At 43.0% G+C, this 21,076-nt stretch overlaps 1 protein-coding gene across 1 annotated transcript; it reads left to right on the top strand.

The window, feature by feature from the left end:
• The first annotated feature begins 295 nt into the window (after positions 1-295).
• On the top strand, positions 296-11,068 carry erap1b (endoplasmic reticulum aminopeptidase 1b). Its single transcript, XM_041936216.1, has 19 exons — positions 296-437; positions 823-1,329; positions 1,470-1,608; positions 1,856-1,990; positions 2,073-2,193; positions 2,373-2,527; positions 2,785-2,898; positions 3,169-3,300; positions 3,587-3,718; positions 4,150-4,233; positions 4,454-4,611; positions 5,996-6,075; positions 6,195-6,378; positions 6,635-6,791; positions 8,346-8,530; positions 8,692-8,853; positions 9,031-9,171; positions 9,280-9,361; positions 9,773-11,068. Exons 2-19 carry the CDS (start codon positions 839-841, stop codon positions 9,941-9,943), a joined length of 2,823 nt encoding a protein of 940 aa, XP_041792150.1. The 5' UTR covers positions 296-437; positions 823-838; the 3' UTR covers positions 9,944-11,068.
• The last annotated feature ends 10,008 nt before the right edge of the window (positions 11,069-21,076 follow it).

Here is a 21,076-nt window from a genome sequence, read left to right as displayed (position 1 = left end):
ACAACAATAATAATTGACAGTTCAGTTTAATCGGGCTCAATTCATTTCAGTTGTTTCCATAAGATGTATTTCAGACAGAGGGACAGAAATGACCTGTAATCAAAGCAATGGCGCCATCCAGTGGTGAAATATATCATTTCAGCGCATAACAACGCGGAACTTCCTGTCCTCAGTGAATGTTTCCCTTCTGTTTCCTACTTCACTGAGCTGCCTCTCGTTTGTTCCGTTTTCATAACCACAGAGTGACACACTTGTTCCTTTGCAGGATTTGTTTTTTTTTCTGTAAAACTCACGTTTCCTGGACTGTCTGTGTGAGCAGGAGACATGAACAGAGGGGACGTTTCCTCCGCTGTCTCCCAGCATGCAACGCCTCCCTCACCTCTTTCACTTTCACTCTTGAAGTATTTGTGCTGAAACTGCGCGCAGAAGACGACACTGTGAGTCGATCGTTTTATAGTAACTGTGACACAAAAGGCTGGTGTGAAGCCTGTAAGAACAGATGAATTAACAGCCTCAACTTTGGTGAAATACGAGTTTTTCTCGATGGGGGCTCGTGAGCGTAAATGAATGGAAATGTGCGTGTGCCCGAGCTGCTGTGTGTTTGCGCACACAGCAGCTCGGTTCGTAACTATAACCGAGTTTTTACCTAAGGACTGAGACACATATAAAGAATCAGACACATTATGAACTCTGGAGAACATAGTCAGTCCTGGTTGTTCCCTGAGAATTGTCTGTGCCCCCAGGACCTTAATATATAAAATGTGCAATAAATCTTAAGTATTTCTGAACATAATTTGTGTTTGTGTGATATTTGTATTTCAGGTGAGAGGATTTCACCATGTTCGCGGCTCCTCTCCTGCTCCTCCTGCTCCTTCCCTTTCCTCCCTCATCAGGAGCGCAGCTACCAAACCAGGGCCAAGCCAAAGATGCCCCCGTAGCCACCAACGGCCACCCATTCCCCTGGGACCGCATGAGGCTTCCTAAAACCGTCTCCCCCCTCCACTACGACCTGACCATCCACCCCAACCTGACCACCCTCGACTTCACCGGCGTCGCTCGTATCCTGCTGGATGTGCACGAAGACACCAGCGCCGTCGTTCTCCACGCCAAGCAGATGCAGGTATCCAGCGTGCTGCTCCTCGCACCTGAAGGCGCGAGGCCCCTCCGGGTTCTGGAGTACCCCCATTTCCACCAGCTCGCCCTGCTGTCCGACTCTGTGCTGACCAAAGGTAGGAGGTATGAAGTTCAGCTGGGGTTTGCTGCCAACTTGTCTGACAGCTTCCACGGTTTCTACAAGAGCAGCTACCGCACCAGGAGTGGGGAAGTCCGGTGAGAGCATGCATGTCTTATTTGTTTGTGCAGCACTTTTTGCACTGATGAATTGATTTTTAAATTTCTACATACAGCAGCTTTAATGATCCTTCTAGCCTTCTTGCAGCGTGTTATTCCACTGTTATTTACATCATCAGGGTCCTGGCATCCACGCAGTTTGAAGCCACCTTTGCTCGTGCAGCCTTCCCCTGTTTTGATGAGCCGGCCTTCAAAGCCAACTTCACCATACGGATTATCCGAGAGCCACGTCACATAGCCATATCCAACATGCCTAAGGTGCACACACATGCAGCAATATCTGTTTACTTTAAGGACAAGTGAGGGATTGTGGAAGAACTGGTTGGTAAAATTGAGTTCTGCCTTCATTCTCACTGCCAAACCTAAACAATGAAACACTGTAAACTCAGTAAAGAAGCATTAAGAGATTTAAAGATGTAATAATTCACCGTACTCTATCTGTAATTGGTAGTTGACCTCTCCTTCCTTCTCTCCATCTCTTTCACGACACACCTGTGTTTCTCAGGTAAAAACTGTGGAGCTGCCGGGTGGTTTGCTCGAGGATCACTTTGACACCACCGTGAAAATGAGCACTTACCTGGTGGCCTACATTGTGTCTGACTTCCTGTCTGTGAGCAAGACCACCCAGCACGGTGTGAAGGTGAGTCTCTCACTCTGAGTAATGTAACAACCATGCGTCCACTGATTAAACCTAACACACTGCTCACTGTGATTCCCGTCAGATTTCAGTCTACGCCGTACCCGAGAAGATCGACCAGACGGCCTTTGCTCTGGATGCTGCTGTCAAGCTGTTGGACTTCTACGATGACTACTTTGATATTCCCTACCCGCTTCCCAAACAGGGTCAGTGGAAATACATGTTGTTACCATGGTATCAAGCCTCTGGAGTAACAGTAGCTACAGTATTTATTTTGTAAAAAAAAAAAAAAAAAAATGCATATTGACTTGCCAGAGTCAGAGATTCATGTTAAAAAATAATTTGTGTTAGAACATGTTTGTGTGCTCGCCGTTGCTCCCTGCAGACTTGGCTGCTATCCCTGACTTCCAGTCAGGAGCGATGGAGAACTGGGGGCTGACCACCTACAGAGAGACGGGCCTCCTCTTCGACCCTGACAAGTCCTCAGCTTCAGACAGACTGGGTCTCACTAAGGTCATCGCCCATGAGCTCGCGCACCAGGTAACTGGCCTGCGTCTGCTCTGAAAAATAAAAATAACTAGTCTGCGTCGCAGTTTGTCATCCTGGACGAGAACAGAAGTTGCGTCACTTTCGTGGGTGGATGATTGACGTTGGAAGCCGTTGTCTCGTGCTGCAGGCTGATGCTAAGTGTCAGCATGTGCAGTGGCAGATCTGTCACATCCAGAGTCTTTAGTGACGTTTAACCGCTTTAACACCAGAAGATGCATTTGTACATTAAACGCTCTTCTTCCATCCAGTGGTTTGGGAACCTGGTGACGATGGAGTGGTGGAATGACCTGTGGCTCAATGAGGGTTTCGCCAAGTTCATGGAGTACATTTCTCTCGACATCACCTACCCAGAGCTGCACGTGGTGAGAGCTGAGCACAGGAAACTGTCTTACTGTAAACGAGTGGTCAGAGTCTGCAATACAATGCAGCGTATCTCTTCCATGTACATTCTCTCCATCTATTTCTGCCTAAGTCAAATTCAGAAGGCACAATAAGACTTATATGAATGGTATAGTGCAACATAAGTACTGGACATTAGCTGAATAAGTCTTACATCACATAAAAATGACCTTTGTGGATTATTTTGACATTGCAGTGGGGGCGTTACTGTAAACACACTTTCTTTCTCCCAGGATGACTTCTTCTTGGGGAAATGTTTTGAGGCCATGGAGGTGGACTCCCTCAGCTCCTCCCACCCTGTCTCCACCCACGTGGAAAACCCCACCCAGATCCAGGAGATGTTCGACGACGTGTCATATGACAAGGTCAGCCTCACTCTGTCAGAGTACCAGTCGTATGTTGTTAAAGCACTTGGATGTTAAAACTTTGCAAACAATTATCTGGGTGTTTGGTTAACAGCAGACTCATCAAAAGGTGTGTCAGTAATATACATATCCTAATTTGCATAATCGGGTTGCTCCCAATTATGCGGTCAAAGCAAAACATTAGCATACAGCTGAAATGACTTACATTAATACTTAATCACACAGCAGAAAGTGGTTGGGTTGTTCATTCTCAGCATGCCTGTGTGGTGTTTTCTGTTTATTTTAGGGAGCGTGCATACTGAATATGCTGCGGGACTTCCTGACTCCTGAGGCCTTTGAGATTGGCATCATCCGATACCTCAAGCGCTACAGCTACCAGAACACTGTCAACAGCCACCTGTGGGAGAGCCTGACTAATGTGAGTGTAAAACCAAGTGTCTGAATTTCAGTCAGGCGTCACTCCTCCCTTAAAATTCTGGACTTGAAATCTGGCATTTAATGAATAAGACAATGGGACAATAAATTAAACTAGTCATAATGCTTTTGGTCAGGATATCTCTGCATGACGATGAACATCTGGTCAAATTGAGCAGTTTTCAGGATGTTGACGGGGTGATGCCAGGTTTTGTGGTCTCATTTAGCCCTTAATCCCATCTTCAGCTTTAAAACATGTATGTTGTTGCCTGTTTTTCATCTTGCCGTGCAAATCTTTTTTGGGGCACAAATCAGTTAACTTCCCTGCACGTGTAATCCTTTAGTGCACTTACAGATACATCATTTGGGGCCGGGCATGATTGAGATTGTGTTTGCGATGTGTTTCTGCTAATGTTTTGCGCTTCTCCCCGCTAGATTTGCAACTCGGATGAAATGGACGAAGGCCGAATGAAACACAAGGAGTTCTGCTCCAAGCGCAACAGCGAGTCTGCAGCCTCAGTATGTTTTCATGCTGTGTAACACTTTTGCTCAAATAAGAACAAAAACATCTGACTTTCATTTTCTTTTTAACTGTTTTACATACATGATACTTTTCTACGTACTTATGTGCTTACACATATTCAGTATTATATCTACGGCAATGCTGCAAATTTGTGGCTGCTTGTGATGTTATATCATTTTAATGTGTGTGTGTGTGTGTGTGTGTGTGCGTATGCAGAAATGGTACTCTGGTGATGAGCTGGATGTCAGGACAATCATGGACACCTGGACGCTGCAGGAGGGCTTCCCGCTGGTCACTGTGGAGGTCAGAGGTCGCGAGGTCAGGCTCAGTCAGGAGCGCTACCTGAAGACAGACGACCCCTCCCTCACTGAAGGGTAAAATGTCAAATGTTCAGTGCCATAGCGGATAACATGAGTGAGTTTGGGAACTGAGGATTGCTGTGATGTTTACTTGGCAGCACATGTTGCTCCAAAGCCTGTATATATGGCTCAGCATTAATGGAGCTTTCACACATCTGCAGGCTCCCAGTGTGTCATGTGCACTGATGCCCCCCCACACCATCACGGATGCTGGCTTTTGAACTGTATGCTGATAACAAACCGGAGGGTCCCTCTACTCTGTAGCCCAGAGGATGCGGCCTCCGTGGTTTCCAAAAAGAATTTCAAATGTTGACTCGTCAGATCACAGGACAGTTTTCCACTTCGCCTCAGTCCATCTTAAATTCAAGATTCAAGATTGCCTTTATTGTCATTGAGCATGGACATGTCAACGAAATTTGCATTGCAACCCCGTGTTAGAAACAAGATAATAAGAAAGATAATAAAATAAAAGACAATAGAATAAGATAAACTAACATGCAGTAAAAATATGCGCTCTGGACCAGAGAAGGTGGTGGTGTTTCTGGATCTGGTTTACATTCGGTTTCCTCTTTGCATGGTAGAATTTCAGCTTGTATCTGCGGCTGCAGTGATGAACTGTGTTCACAGACGATGGCTTTTGGAAGTGTTCCTGAGCTCCTGCAGTGACGTCCACTACAGAATCTGTCTGTTTTCAATGCAGCGTCGTCTGGGGGCCTGAAGATTACGGCCATCCAGTGTTGGTTTTCAGTCTTGTCCCTGCATACAGAGATTTCTTCAGATTCTCTGAATATTTTAATGACATTATGTGATGTAGACAATGAAATGCCCAAATTCTTTGCAATCTTACATTGAGAAACATTGTTCTTAAATTTTTGCCAGCACAGTCACAGTGTGGTGAACCCCTCCCCATCTTTACTTCAGAGAGACTCAGACTCTCTTGGAGGCTCTCTTTACACCCAGTCATGTTACTCACCTGTTGCCAGTTTCCCTAATTAACTGTGAGCTGTTCCACCAGCTGTTTTCTTTTAGCACTTCACAACTTTTCCAGTTGTTGCTGGCATGAAATTCCAAATGAGGAGATCAAAAAATTATTATCAAAAACCAATGAAGTTTCTCAGATTCGACATTTGATATGTTGTCTTTGGGCTCTTTCAATTAATTATGGAGTTTCGGGGTTTTGCAAATCATCACATTCTGTTTCTATTTACCTTTTACACAGCGTCCCAACTTGTACATTCTAAAGCATCATCTTTACTCAGTAAATATATAGTTTTAGTAATTGTTACATCTACAATTATTCATGTTGTTTTATGTTTTTCAGTTCATCATCTTAAGAGTTTGATCATTTATATGTGATTTTTTAATTCTAAGTATTTTTATTATCACTGTGTGTTGATAGATTCCTGTGGCAGATCCCACTGACCTACAGGACCAGCGTGTCCGAGACCACACACCGCTTCCTGCTTAAGACAAAGACGGGTGGGTGTGCTGCTCCGTGGGAGGAGGCTGACTTTTAGTTTGCTCCATTTATGCCCTTTATGCACAAACATGAAATTTTAATTCTCGTCAAAGCTTGTCTTTACTCCTCTGCCATGCAGACGTCCTGTACCTGCCGGAGGAGGTGGACTGGGTGAAGTTCAATGTGGACATGAACGGCTACTACATGGTCCACTACGCAGGCGAGGGGTGGAACTCCATTATCAAACTGCTGCAACACAACCACACGGCCCTGACAAGCAACGACCGCGCCAGCCTCATCCACAACGTCTTCCAGCTGGTCAGGTCTGTGTAGAGATCAGATACTAACAGCTGAACCTGCTGCTTGTGCTGCGCCACACAATAACTAGTTTTAGTGAAGGAATCAGATTGGCTGGAAGATTGAAAATTCCCCAGAAAGAAGATATAGCCACGACTTTGTGGTACAAGGGGCTTGTTTGTTTGGAAATTCAGTGTTGCCCCATTTAATCAGCCAAATGTAAAATAACAAAAAGGGACATAAGTGCAACATGGTGCTGATTTGTGGTCGTGTGTGTCGCAGTGTCGGGAAGGTGAGGCTGGACACGGCTCTGGAGCTGTCTCTGTACCTGTCCAGGGAGACGGAGATCATGGCTGTGACTCAGGGCTTTGGAGAGCTCGTACCTCTCTACAAACTAATGGAGAAGAGAGACATGGCTGCTGTGGAGAACCAGATGAAGGTTAGTGACCAGACGAAGCTCAGTATTCCTTGTACACCGCCGTTTAAAAGTCTGGGATCGCCTGCCACTAAAGCTTGATTCAGCACGGTCAGATAGCTGAGAGGACTTCACTGTGTTTTTTTGACTGGTCTGTCAAGCTTTTAGGTTGCAGAAAGTCCTCTTTACAAATAAACGCTGTACAACGGACAACCAGACTGATGGCTTATAGGGAGGAAAATGACAAAGATGCCTCTGAGCAACACTTCAGTAAGAATATAACAAATCACCAGTCACAGGTAACAGAAATTGGAGGCTTAGCATCTAAATCTGTGCAGATTGAAAAAAGAACAGGTTGCAGTTTCAGTGTCACAGTGCACAATAGTGTCTAAAACAAGCTGGAATTAACAGACATGTTGCTCCAGCAAAGCTATTCTTAAAACTGACTAAATAGATGGTTAGTTTAGAGTTAGCACTACTGTTTGACCAGAGAATATCAGCGGAACATACTATTCAGTCTAACTACTCAGTAGACTACAGAGGGCCCATGGAAAAACACATTCCCAAACATTTAGAGCCTAATTCCACCGTCGTTGTTCAGTAATAGTATCTAGCTTCACTTAGAATTTTCTGGACTGGAAAACAAAGTCAAATCAAAGGGTATTTGGGGAAAAAATGGTTATAACAGTACTCTAACCCTCACAGTACTCTAACGCAACACTGTGCTGGACATTGACTAAGTGGAAGTTTTAATTATTTATTTATTTAGTTTATTTTTGCCACTGACAGGCAGATTATTGTTGTGTATGACGACAGTATGGAAAGGATCCTAACAGAGGTACCTTTTTGTTAACGGGCAAGATCCTTTTTGTTTAGTCAGAAACAGCCATTGTATCGCTCTCGCCAAAACCAAACTCCATTCACAGAAACAGTGATTTTATCATCATAAAGCAGCCTGAGCTTCTGTGCAGAGAGAGACGTGTACAGTCATTGCCATGGTTTCTTCCATAAGTCCTGAAAAAGCTTGAAAAACAATGGACTGTGCTCATGTTGAATAAGCAGAGTGTCCCCTGTCACATCTGGCAGTTCAAACAAAGCTAAATTCCCCTCAGGCACAGAATTTGAACACAGCACGAGTTCAGTCAACACACAGTGGAAACTTTCTGCTTTATCATCCAAATCAATGCTTACTTTCACAGTTTATTGCACATTCTACTATTTTAGTAAATGATTACAGTTTACTTTTCAATATAAAATGTTTAAGGATAGATAAAGGCTAAAACCGACAAGTTCCACATGTCTTTGATTAATTAATTGGTTATTTTGTTTGTAAAATGCAGAAAATAATGACAATTGTATAAACAGATCCCAAAGTCATGTCTTCATAGGACTAGTTTGGTCGAGCCTGCAGTCAAAAAACTAAAATAAAAATGACATTAAACAGAGAAAAGCAGCAAACTATATGACTATTATTACTAAAACATATAATTGTTTACTTAGATCCACCCAGCAAATGACATTCAGTCAGTCTGTCTAACAAGCCTTTTCAGTGCTGATCAATACACAACTGTTTCCCAGGACTACATTGTGGATCTGTTTCGGGATCTGATTGACCGACAGAAGTGGACTGACTCTGGATCAGTGTCTGAGCGAGTGCTGAGGAGCTACCTGCTGCTGTTTGGCTGCGTCAGGAACTACCCTCCCTGCGTGACCAAAGCCACCGAGCTCTTTAACAAGTGGAAGGACTCTGACAGCAACATGAGGTGAGGCGTCACGGCCCTAACAGAACGCACCAGCAGTCTCCTTCACATATTAGTTCTTCCTCACCAATACTGCTTATAGGTTTTCAAGATTTCTAGGCACTTCTGTGTAAGATCAATAACTTCCAGATAGTTCCCGGACTGAAACCCTTTTCTGTTTTCAGCCTCCCTGTGGACGTCACCATGGCTGTGTTTGTGATTGGAGCTCGAACACCAGAGGGGTGGGACTTCCTGTTTGAGAAGTACCGCCACTCGCTGCAAATGTCTTTAAAGAGCCGCATGAAGACAGCAATGGCTGTCAGCTCCCTGCAGGACAAGCTCAAGTGGTGGGCACATTATATCACGCCTCTTTTGATGGTTCCCCATTCTTTTCACGCTCTCCACCCCCCTCCTCTCTGCTCTTTCCTCTTTTCTTAATTTTCATCTCTTTCTGCCCTTTCATTATCCTCTTGTGTCCCCCCTATTTCATGTGCTCTTCCTCTTACTCTTGTTTGCGCCCACAGGATGATGGAGCAGAGCCTCCACGGTGAGGTGATGAAGACTCAGGACCTCCCGGACGTGGTCGTCTCCGTCAGCAAGAACCCCCATGGCTACAAACTAGCCTGGGACTTCCTCCGAGCCAACTGGCACAGCCTGATCAAGAAGTCAGTCAGCTCTAACATGCATATGCTATTTATTCCTCTCTAATTTTCACAATTGCAGAGTTGTGTATTCTGAACTTTGAATTGCGTCTCTGTGCTTCGATGCCACAGGTTTGACCTGGGCTCTCACACCATCTCATACATGGTGACTGGGGTGACCAACCAGTATTCTACCAGGGAGATGTTAGATGAGGTAAGACTGTGTGTCCGTTATGGACCACGCTTTTAGCCTTACATTACTTATCTCTGTCTATAGAAAGTGTTTGCTGTTGCCCCAACACCCTGGCTTCTTTTTTTAAAAATGTATCTCAGTATTTATGCATGGAAACAAATGTAAATCCACTCTTTTGTCCCACATGTTTCCTTCGTCTCCTATCTTTCATATTTTGCTGTAATTTTATTATTGATTTAAAAGAAAATGCTGGCAAACAAATACTAATTCAAATGGGGAGAATAATTAGTAGCCATGAACAGCAGTTTGTAAATGGATCTGTGGAACAGTGGTTGCCAAATAAAATAGTTTTGCATTCAACATTGTGACTACTCTCAACAGGAAGTCGTGATCACTGTCTGACTACACAACATTCATTTGCTCTGTGCTCAGGTGAGAGGCTTCTTTGGCTCCCTGACCGAGGAGACGGGCTCTGAGATGAGGTGCATTCGGCAAACCTACGAGACCATCCAGGATAACATCCGCTGGATGGACACCAACCTTCCCCTGCTGCAGGCCTGGCTGGACAAACGCAGCCACAGAGCCGTGCATGAAGATTTATAGCTCCGGGGGAAACAAAACAGTCTAGACGGGAAAGTTATGTCACAAAAGGCTAAAAAACTCTAAATGCGAGGCTCAGAAATGTGATGAGTTTGTACAGCCTTGCAAGTCAGCTTTGATTATAACACCAGTGACTCCTGACTTGCCCTCCCTAAATGTAAGGATTAAAAAAGAAAAAAAAAGCTCCTGAGCCATCTCAGCGTGTATTGTTAATGACCCCAAATCTGACTGACCTGACTTGAGACTTATGTGTCACCACTTAGGACTTACTTGTCACTTGCATAACAATGACTTTGTGCCACCTCTGTAAACTATCGCCTGAAGATTAAGATGCTGTTCAAAGGGGGTGTGTCTCAGGTTCAAAGAGATCTAAGTGATAATAGACTTCTTTAAAGAAGCCCCATCAATACGAAAAAAGGGTTATTCCTCGCCTTAACATTTGTGCTCAGAGCTGTGTCTGTGTGTGTGTTTGTGTGTGTATTTGCTTGTTGAGGGTCTGTGTTTGTTTTGGGTGAAGTGAAGTGGGGGTGTGTGACCTTTTACCTGAAAGTTCAACTTGAGTGCAGTGTGACTCCTGTGTGAATATGTTGTGAAGTTTCATTCATGCTGCGTTATCACTGCAGAGAGCAATTTATTGTACACTGCAGTACAAAATAGTAAATATTGCATTTTTCTCAAATACTTAGGAACCAGACCACTCTTTCTCACCCAACATGAGAAGAAAGAGCGAGAAAGATGGCTTATTGCCTCCAGACGGCAGTGAAAACGCTGTAAAATGTGGGAACACCCTCAGCGACTTGATTTCTGTTGAAGTTACCCTAATGCACTTGTAAGATTTTTGCACAGTGTGAGGGTTGTTGGATCATAGTAGACTTAAAAATGCTTAAAAGTCAAGATCACACTGCTGTAAGAGACTATTTTTGCCCTGTTTGCTTGAGCTTCATGTCACATTCTGACACTACTGGCTCTTCTTGGTAGCATTTTTACACGTTTTTTAAATTTGACAAAAGAAAGTGCACTATAAGGAATGTGTTGAAGCAAAAAAGGCTGCAGCAGTTACTGTTATTTTGTGAGAAGAATGTTGTGTTGGTTATTAAATATTGGACCAATAAAGGTAATTTGACTTAATTTCCATTTGTATATCTGTTGTTGTTTTTTTGTGCTGTTGTGTGTAATAATATGGCTAATCGTTGCATGTTAGGCCCTGGGAGGTATGTAGATGAAACCTTTGCACCCTGTCACTCCTCTGACCAGCACTCTGCCAGCAATAAAGATTGAATTTCCTGCCTTCTGGGGTAATTTCACAATCATGTGACTCACCTGTGTTTCTGCTCAGTCATGCACACATACACACTCCCTCTGTGTAAAACCAAACTTTTTTCGAGTCGAGGAGTCTTTGTCTTTTAAGGGTTAGGGGTTGAAGACCACTTTACATGTCAAAACTATAAAACTATTCAGGCCATAACGATAGTTATAATGTACTCTGGTGCTCTGGAGGACATTTCTCAAGTTTGAATATGACTTCTGATGATGTCAGCTGGGGGTTATCTCAGCTTGTCAGAGTTTGACTCACACTGGGGGCTGAAACTCCAGATATCTCAGCTCTGACTCTTCTTTGTTTGTCTCCATCTCAGTGTTTTGCAAGTGTCCCAACTTTAGAATTGGCCTGATCCATAATGGCCGAGCCTCTGTGAAAACTGGACTAAATAAAGAAAAAATGCTTTAATTTAGTCAGAGAAAATAAAGCGTGGCAAGGTTTTTTGCCTCAGCAGTTAAGCACTCAACCAATCTGAATGTGTGTTCACACACACACAGAAGGCTCGAGCTCTTCCTCCACAGTAGTTTAGAAGGAAGTGCTTCAGCTCTCTGGGATAAAAGCTGCGTCTTCACCTGTCGCTTTGACGTTGGAGCACCAGTATTGACTCTATGCTCATGTAAACATTGAGGAACCTCGATGCTCCTGACCTGGGAGAGGTGCTTGTAGTCTTCTCTCTCCTGCAGATCATGATTGCTTTCAAAAGCTTCTCGCTCTTCCTCTGCTGCTTTTGTTTCTACGGTGATTTACCTCTCAGCTGAGGCCTTGTGGCGAACGGTAGCTGCTACTTTAAATCTTCTCATGTTGCCATAAATTCTTATGATGGACCTTTAGCACAAACCAATAAAACACACACCGTCCAACTGATAAAACACACATACATTCATGTATGTGAACGTATATTCAGAAGCAAAACAGCTGTGTGTGTATAAGTTATAACAAACTAAAAAACACACTGCTGACATAAAGAATACTACGATTTCTGCAGGTGTTTCAGGGGCTGATACACATGCTGGGCTTTGCACTCAGTTAAACGCATGCACAGACACACACACACACACACACACACACACACACACACACACCTCCCCCTCATCAGCACACCCATAATAGAAGCTGCACTCTGCTCTGATGAGTTTTCCCTGGCGGCCGTACACCTGAGGAGAGACATTTCTGGACTGGAGGTAAGAGCCTGAAGTTGGTCTTTCTGCTTCTGCTTCCTGTTTATGAAACTTCGCTCAGTTTCTGAAAACCGAATCATTTTCGAGGATCTGAAACGAGCCATATTCGGGGCTGTTTATTTGTCTCGACAGTATTTGCAGACCTGGCCCCTGCTCCAGTGTGCTAACCAATCATGTCCGGTGAATTTTGACCTCACCCACCTCTCGTGTCATTTTTGTGGTCTTTGCTTGTTCCTTTGTTTAATAATCTATTCTAATCTAGTGTTTGTTTCCCTACTGATTCAGTATCGTGTTGAGAACTTGATCCATAGTAAGAGTCCAGGTAGCAAAAGGTGAAGGTTGATTCTGGGCTGTAGCTGATGTTGGCAAATATCAATATGATTTTGACCAAATAATGACATAATGAGAGGAAGTGTATGCCACTGATTGACAAACTGGTCGCTTTAAGTTTGTTGCAGCCCTCTTCTCAGCTTTGTGACAACACATTTTTCAGATACTCTGACAGGTTTTTAAATGGTTTTCGTAGTTTAAGAGGTTGGAGAATCTTCTCAACCCAGTGTGTCTGACAAATAGAAAAACCAGGGCAGAGGTACTGCCTCGTTTAGGTCACATCTTACTCTGGGTCAGGCTTCAATATCGATGCCTCTGTCCTCCTTATACACCGTTACCTCAATATACCTGCTCATGACCTGACTGGTTTACAAGCGTAGCGGAAAAAATGTAATCATCAGATCTTTGCGCAACAACACCATCCGCTAGTTGACTTTTATCTCTCCATCGAGAAGGGCCCAATAAAATATTCTTGGATCATTGTTTCTGGGGCAAAACATTTATGGGTCTTAAGTTCAACGTGTATTTTCCTGGAAGAAATCCATCCAAATAAAACATTGACAGCACAATCAATATGCAATGTCTTCACCACATCAGGTTCGTGCTGTGGTTCCTGACTCCGTGCTCATTTTGCTCCATCAAGAGTTTGTCCAAGCAGCTCTAAGGATGTCCGAGTTCTACATTCCCTTCCTAGAGTAAGGCATTTCTTCTCATCCACAGGTTTCTGTGGTAATTTATCTAACCCTTCTGTTTTGTGCACATTTGACTTTACTTCCTCATTGGGTGGTCCCACAGACTCAACAGCTGTATGTATAAGATTGATTGAATTGAAAAAATTTTCTCCCTCAAATATTAATATATATTAATTTTTCCTCTGACCTGAGGAAACTGCTAAAATGCTTGTCCTGCCATTTACCACAAACTGTGCTGGCACTGTTGATTAAGGTGACAAAATACAGAAATTAACATTTAGCATTGAATTTACACCACATGTGGCCACTTTTCATTTTTTATGTGTTATTGTGCCCATGCATTAAGAAATATCCAGTACAGTATGTTATCCTGCATGTTTGTTACTGAAGTCTGGCATCATTTAGACCAGAGACAGGGATTCCTAAATCTGTGTTATATATCTCATGAACAAAAACAATCCAAAAACAGAAGTTATCTGGGATTTGGGAGGTACTGGGCCGTGCAAAAAGCACTGTCACAGACAGAAGTGATGTGTCATTTATGTGTCATGTGTCATTTATTCCACTCTGCAGTGAAACAAGTGATCTGCTTAAAATTATAAATTATTTTTAGAGGCACTGCTCATAAAATCAATGAAGTATTGTCAAAAAAATGACAAAACAATGTTGTTGTGGGCCAGGATCTCCAGGACCAGAAACGCAACATTATTAAAACTTAAAATTCATGACTATTCCATGAGCAATGATGTATTTTTGAATAGATACGGATTTAGAGTATAAGACTATGTGTGTGTGTTTCTATATTTTTGTCTAACTCAACTTTCTTCTCTTTCCTCTCACTCCCACTGACACTTCCTTGTTTGCCTTGCCTCTTTCCTATCATCCTCATGCTCAAACCACTTCACACACTCTGTCCATCTTCCTCTGTTTTGCATCCATCTCCTCCTCCTCTTCCGTTTCAAGGATCTTCCTGGGCTTCCTGGGCTTCTGCCTCTCCATCATGTTCTGCATCATATTCAGCACAGCCCTCAGCAGGGTGTGCAATCACCTGAGGCAGGGACAGAGGGAGACGTTGAGGCGCAGTGAGCAGGACGAGCGACCTCCTCCGATATATTTCATCCCCTTCTCTAGAGGCATGTCACAGCAGGACAGCGAAGACCCGCTCAGGGTGCCTGGACAGAGCCAGGAGCTCCACTCACCACCACGATACAGCACTGCTGTCCACTGTGGGCCCCCACCCGCCTATAATGAGGTGATTCTAAAACACATCAGTGATGGATACAATCTGAAAACTTCACTGGCCAGACCGGGATGCATCAGATCGTGTCACATTTTGATTCTGCCTTCAGCCGCATTCACTGCAAAAATAAGGCTATTATATGTTAACCTTGTGTTTCTTTCTGTGTATTTCAGCTGGAATTTAAGCCTGACGATCTCCCCCCTGCTTACACAGAGTATAGCACTCCTGTGTATCCCATCACACTCCCACCTCACACAGCCATGGTTCAACCACAAACACAGTCACAACAATAAGCCAGGACCATCACACTGTGCCTGTGTGGAGGCTATGGACAGTCTTGATTATTGAACCACCTCATGGACGTGAGTGAGCTGGGACTGGAGTTTATAATGTTTTAAAGATCTTTTTTTTTTATCTTTTTATTTTTTTTATCTATCTTTATCTATTTTATCTTTATCTAACAGAGGGGATAAAAGCTGCACAGACACCATAATATATATATGTATATATACGTAAAAATAGGTTTTACTTCCATGAATGATGATTGTTCAAATGGGATCTGCATATATGGACCTCATTTCTGCACATGTTGTTTTCATCTCCAAAAAGGAGGTTATGCTGTTTGTTTGCATGTGTGTCTTTTCCGTAAGCAGGATATCTCAAAAACCACTTTAAAGGTATTAGTGGAATTAATTGTGGTGTGAATGTGAATCTAATGGTGCCACGATGTGGACATTTACAAAGCACTTTGTTCTGGCTCATGTCTCCTGAAACATGAGGAGTGGGTGCCATTTTTTTAGGACTTCTTTTTTTCAATATGTATCAGTGTCAACACAGATTTTTCTATGAAATTTTCTATATATATTTTTTTCTCACCTAGTTTGCACGTCTATACAAAATCTGGAGCATTATATACTTGCTTGAGCTGCATATGTTGTACCATTTTCCTGGTTGCCAGGTGCCGATTGGTATAACTCTTGAACATATTGTGCAGTTTTCAACAACACTTAGATTGCGCTTATTAATTCTATGCAATCCTGCAATGAATGAATTTCTTGGCACCATTCATCATACAAGGATTAAATCAAATCATGGACACTATGATCTACTCAGGATCACTGTCTCTCACTCTGTGTATTTTAATGCAGATCATGATCCACGTGCTGGATGTTTTCTACCTCAGGGAGGTACGTCTCTGAGTGCTTTGTAGTTTTGTTCATGTGTAATATGTAATATAGTATATAATGCTGAGCTGTGGCAGCCTTGAGACAAAAGCAGCCACACACATGATGTGTGTACGTGTAGCAGTTGTTTTCAGCGACTGGATGACGGATTCATGTCGCATTCAAACCAAGAACAACTTTCAGAAAGACCTGATGGTGACTTGTTCTCAGATAGTCACTCTTGCCTGAAGTTTTCCCTGCAGATTTTAGAAGAACTGTGTTGTGTCATTGCATGTGAAAAGCCGTGACCTGAAATTGGATTATGTGTATATTTTCTGTCTTTCCCTGTTGTCCTTATTTTCTGACGCGAGACAAGCATACGGCTCAACTCTTTGGTGTTTACTTGAAAGCTGAAAGCAGTATTTTAAGGTCAGAGATGAGCTGCGCATCTATAGTCTTTCCCAAATGACAAATGCATTAAATGCTGGTGAGACACTAATGTTGACACATTCTACTCTGAAACTGAGAGATCTGCTTTTTTTAAGACTTTTATTTCAAGCTTTAGCTTAACAATGACGAGAGTGTAAATGATGTGTGTGAATGAGCAAATAGCATGTGGGAATGGTTTAAATCTCAGGACAACATGTACTGTATTTGATGTATGTAGTGCTGTAGCTGGTCTATGAGCAGATCTCTGCATAGAGTGACAACATTTGTGTCTCTCCAAAGATAAACCTGTAATATCAGTCTAAATTAGAAACTTGGACTAAATAAAAACGAATTTTCATGTAAATATAAGATGTTCATAATGGTGGCATTGTCATGTGTGCATATCATTTTATCATCGTTTTACACAAGTACAACACTGTAAATGAACTCTGTTGTTTATTAACATTTAGGCACAAGACCCTTCCTTAAAACCATGTGACAAGCAGATCATAAATGTTTGAAATGTATTACGAGAAGAGCGGAATAAAAGTTTAAGTGTTTTGCACAGGTGCAGTCTGGTGAGACTTCTGAAGGTGAAATCTTATTATTATTATTATTATTATCATTGATGTTGTTGCTGTTGCTGTTGTTCCTGTTCCATTAGCCAGGGCTGGAGCCTATTACAGTCCAGTTATATGCCATCCAGCCTGAGTTTTTACATTTTTACTATTTTCAGTCAGTCCAGCAGAGTCCACTCTTGTACCACACGTATGCACATGTTAGCCAGAACATTTTTTCAAGAGACAACCCTGACTGTCCACTGAAGTTTAGTCAACCCTGAATTCAATAAATCCTAACTTCTATGGGCAATCTTTCTTCATTACGCGCTCATGGTTTTTCTCACCTGCTAAGTGCTGAAAGCAAAGCCCTTCAAACTAGTTGGCAGAGAGCCAGAAACTGAACTGATTCACGTCTAATTCTGGAAATCCAGGAATAATTTCTCTCTGATATTTTCCACTTGTGGGCAGAGCCAAAGTTGACTTTGTGACAGTTTGACATGCAGACACATGTGTCCAAAACATGTGTCCCAGACATGATCTGTAATCTTATATATGTCAAGAGGGTCTGAAGTTGTCGGCAGTTTCTCTCAGTTTTGAGGCAGCTGGATATGGTGTCATCTGCCAGCCTCTACAAGTTAAAATCCTCTCCTCTTCACTTACACAGTGCAGGGGGTATGTGTGTTTGTAGTCATGTGTGTCCATTGTATTTAATCCCAGAATATCCTTCTTTCTGTTCACATTTTAGTGACAGACTGTGTTTTATTTGTCTGTTCCTGATTCATGACATTAAACTCTGTGAGTAGGTGAAGCACTCATGTTGCTGTAGACGAGTGTTTTCTGCAAGTCACTGAGAATACAGCACAAACATTAGTCCAGGAGAGACAATGTGAGGTCCTTGGCAGCGTCCGCAGCACAAACCAATAACCCATAAATGGAAAACTGTTGCTGTGGTTTGCAGCTACACGCTGTTCTCTTTCTGTTTTCTCTCTAAACCCTCTCGCTCTTTCTTTCGCACACAGGATTTTGCTTGTGGGAAGGAAAGGCTGCTGGAATATTCTGTGGATTGTGTGTGGGGTGTTGTTTTACAGTGCAAATTAAACACTAGAGGGCAGCGCAAGTGAGTGGACAGATGCCCAGTGCATATATTCATTTATATCATTTCTGGCCAGTTCCTGCTCGAAGGCAGCCTGAGAGTAGATTTTTACAGAAAAAGGGAGAACACTCACTTTGCTGAAATGCACTTTCCCACCTAGTCTAAGAGGAACATCTGTCAATGGCTAACCAGACGATAACAATATGTTCACCATGGATGCAGCTGTATTACAGGGACAGTTATACAGCTTCCACTGTTTAATCGTTCTGACTTTACTGCCACTATGAGTCATTTAACAGCTTGGCGATTTCAATAGTTTGGCACATGTACACAAGCCAGCCAAGCCTTGTATGGAGGTAGGACTCTGGACCAAAAAAGTATTGACTTTGGAAATGTGCCCGAGGTTATCAGCGGGTAAATACGATTCGGAAAGTTGATGGTGCAAGTAAGCAACATGATCTTAATTTAGTGGAGGAGGTTCAGGGTTCACGTGAACCAGCAGAGCCTCTCCAGGAACAAACAGGAGTGACATCACACAGCATGAACAAGGCTGGAGACCTTCATCACTCTGTAATCAGGCTAACATCTGCATCACCTGTTTCTCTACATGTCTTCACCTCATTAGTACCACCTTGTGGATTTAATCACAACTTTGGTGGGGTGTTTTTTTTTTACAGAAAAACAGAATATGTGAGGAAATGTATCCATATATCACAATCAGACATGCTGATAATTTGAATGTCAAAAACCAATAAATCCAGATTACTGTCTCGTTGACTCCTCAGAGTAAGAGTAATCCCTTAGACTAGAGAGAGTGTGCTGGCATCAAGGTGGATTTTGTCCTCTAAATCACACATGTGAATCTGAAGAAACCCATCTCTCTGAGGCTGTATTGCAGCCGCAGGATGAATGCATGAAGGCGGATGTCTTGAGTGTTTCTGCGAGGCACCTTTCATACCACAAAGTATTCAGACCCACAATCTCTGAAATCAAAAACTCCTGCTCCTCTTTCTGTTACACCATGTGCTCTGTCTCACATCCTGCTACCCTCTGTGGCTCCGTCTGTGCTGATTTCCTCCACTCATTTCACTCCACTCTGTTATGCTCTGTCTTCCTCTTCGCATGCATGTATGTGGAAGTCTGTGTGTACAGCAGGCACATCCAAACTATTCCATAAAGGGCCATGTGGCTGCAGGTTTTCATTCCAACCAAGGTGAAGCACACCAGGCTGGACTGATCTCAGTCTTCAGCTGATAATTAGGTGACCTCTTGATTGGTTGCAACAAAAACTTTGGACATGCTTGGCATGCATATTTGTGCACATTGTTATTTTTGTAGATTGAACATTGATGTTCTTTACATTTCAAGTGGAGGATTCATCATAAAAAAGTAAGAATTTATTTTAATCCCTTACATCAACTATGTAGTGCACATGCTGACCCTTGCATTTCTAGAGCGTGCCGCTAAGCATTGTCCAAAATAGTAACTGTTTGTGCACGCACGCACGCACGCGCACACACACACACACACACACACACACAGGTGAAACGATTTTGTCTGCTTGAGGTTCTGAGCTTGGTTCAGTGACACTGTGTGTCCAGGTGAAGGAGACAAATCTCTTGAGTGTGTTGGCCCAATAAAGTTTATTGACGGGTTCAAGCTGATTTATATGGAAGCTGCAGACACCTGTTCCTATTGTCTGGGAATCACAAGTTAATTATTTTGTTATCTCAAGATAAGGAGAAAGCAAAAGTTGCTTCCTCTTAGTACTTATAATGTTTAGCAGAGATCAGGAGCGCCATGTCAGCATGCGTAGATGGCGTCATAAAAACTGTAGCGGTTGATTCAAACTGAAAGTTTCAGATCAAGGAGTCCCCATAAGTGATCAATGTATCAGACTGTACTTCAGTCGAGGTCTAACACAGGCAGACATGGACCGTGCAGGACAGATCAAACAAATAGATGCACATATAATCACCACAGCTCTCCCAAGACACTAACCCAACATGGCGAGCTTGTTTGAATGTCTCTTTTGTGAATTCTGCTGCATTTTCATAGTAATATGGAGTTAAACGCTCAAACCTAGTGGATTGTTTTAAATTGCATGCATGTATCATTACATCAAAGAGAAATGTAGACGTTCTGTCCATAATTTATGTCTATCTCTGTTGTTCAGCAGGATTTGTTATGGTCAGACTCTTTGTGATCTGGACTACAATTTAAAACATTGTTCTCTGGGTCTGAATAATGCATGGCGTCTCTACTTGCCTTTGTATTAATGACCCGCATGTGGGCAGTGTAAGAGGTCAGTCTGTTCACTAAAGTACAAAGAAATCAGTTCATTGGTGTTTTAGAAATACTGCTGGCAGCCAGACAGACAAACTGACAGCACTGGAAACAAACAGCGGGAGACCAGTTTAGGCTCAAGTGTAGGACTAAAAGTTAGTTTTGTTCAGGGCTCTATTGAGAGGAGGAAGCAGATTGTTCCGAGTCCTCTGCTGAGTTTGAATCCTGCTGGTCTGGAAGAGATATGTGCGATCCTGGAATAGATTAGATGGAGAAACCCCCCGAGGGCTGCGCAGACAATATAAAAAGGAAAGGATGGGATGTTTTTACGTTTGTGCATGTGAGCATGACAGTCGGAGAAAGGAGTGCCCGAGCTGCTAAAGGGGTACAAAGGGAAAGTGTTTGTCGGCCTGTGTATGTGAGGCTGCTCTCCGCTGAATGACAGCTGAGCACAGTTGCTTTAATTACCAGGGTGATCGCTCTTCTTACCTTCCTCCCATTCTCTTCAGCCCTCCTCCCCTCCCCCCGCTGCTTGCTGACATGAATACACACTGGAGAGTCCCTGGCATTAAACTCTGGTGACGCTCACTGTGAGTATTTCCCTGCACTGCTATCTTTGTCCAGCCTTCATCGCCACTCTGACTCTTCATTTGCACACTCTGAACTGTCTGGACTGTTGTGGCGCATCAGTCTGTATCTGCATTCAGTTCGCCAAAACCAAATGAATGCGTCCCATGAAAAAATCCTCCACACTGATAGATAACATACAGTATGTTGAGTGATGGGAGGCGACTGACACCAGCTGGCTTTTAGCAATATTTTTTTTTAGATGAATGCACCACACACA

The sequence above is a fragment of the Chelmon rostratus genome, chromosome 5 (assembly GCF_017976325.1).
Source record: "Chelmon rostratus isolate fCheRos1 chromosome 5, fCheRos1.pri, whole genome shotgun sequence".
In the NCBI taxonomy this organism is placed as follows: domain Eukaryota; kingdom Metazoa; phylum Chordata; class Actinopteri; order Chaetodontiformes; family Chaetodontidae; genus Chelmon; species Chelmon rostratus.
Note: the sequence above shows the minus strand (reverse complement) of the source record. Positions and strands in the feature narration are given on the sequence as shown.

What these genes read in the sequence shown, in the direction of transcription:
- erap1b (XM_041936216.1), top strand. Translation starts at nt 839, where the DNA reads ATGTTCGCGGCTCCTCTCCTGCTCCTCCTGCTCCTTCCCTTTCCTCCC. An exon ending in CCATATCCAACATGCCTAAG is followed by an intron (nt 1,609 to 1,855) that starts GTGCACACACAT and finishes TGTGTTTCTCAG; the next exon opens with GTAAAAACTGTGGAGCTGCC. An exon ending in CTGCAGGACAAGCTCAAGTG is followed by an intron (nt 8,854 to 9,030) that starts GTGGGCACATTA and finishes TTGCGCCCACAG; the next exon opens with GATGATGGAGCAGAGCCTCC.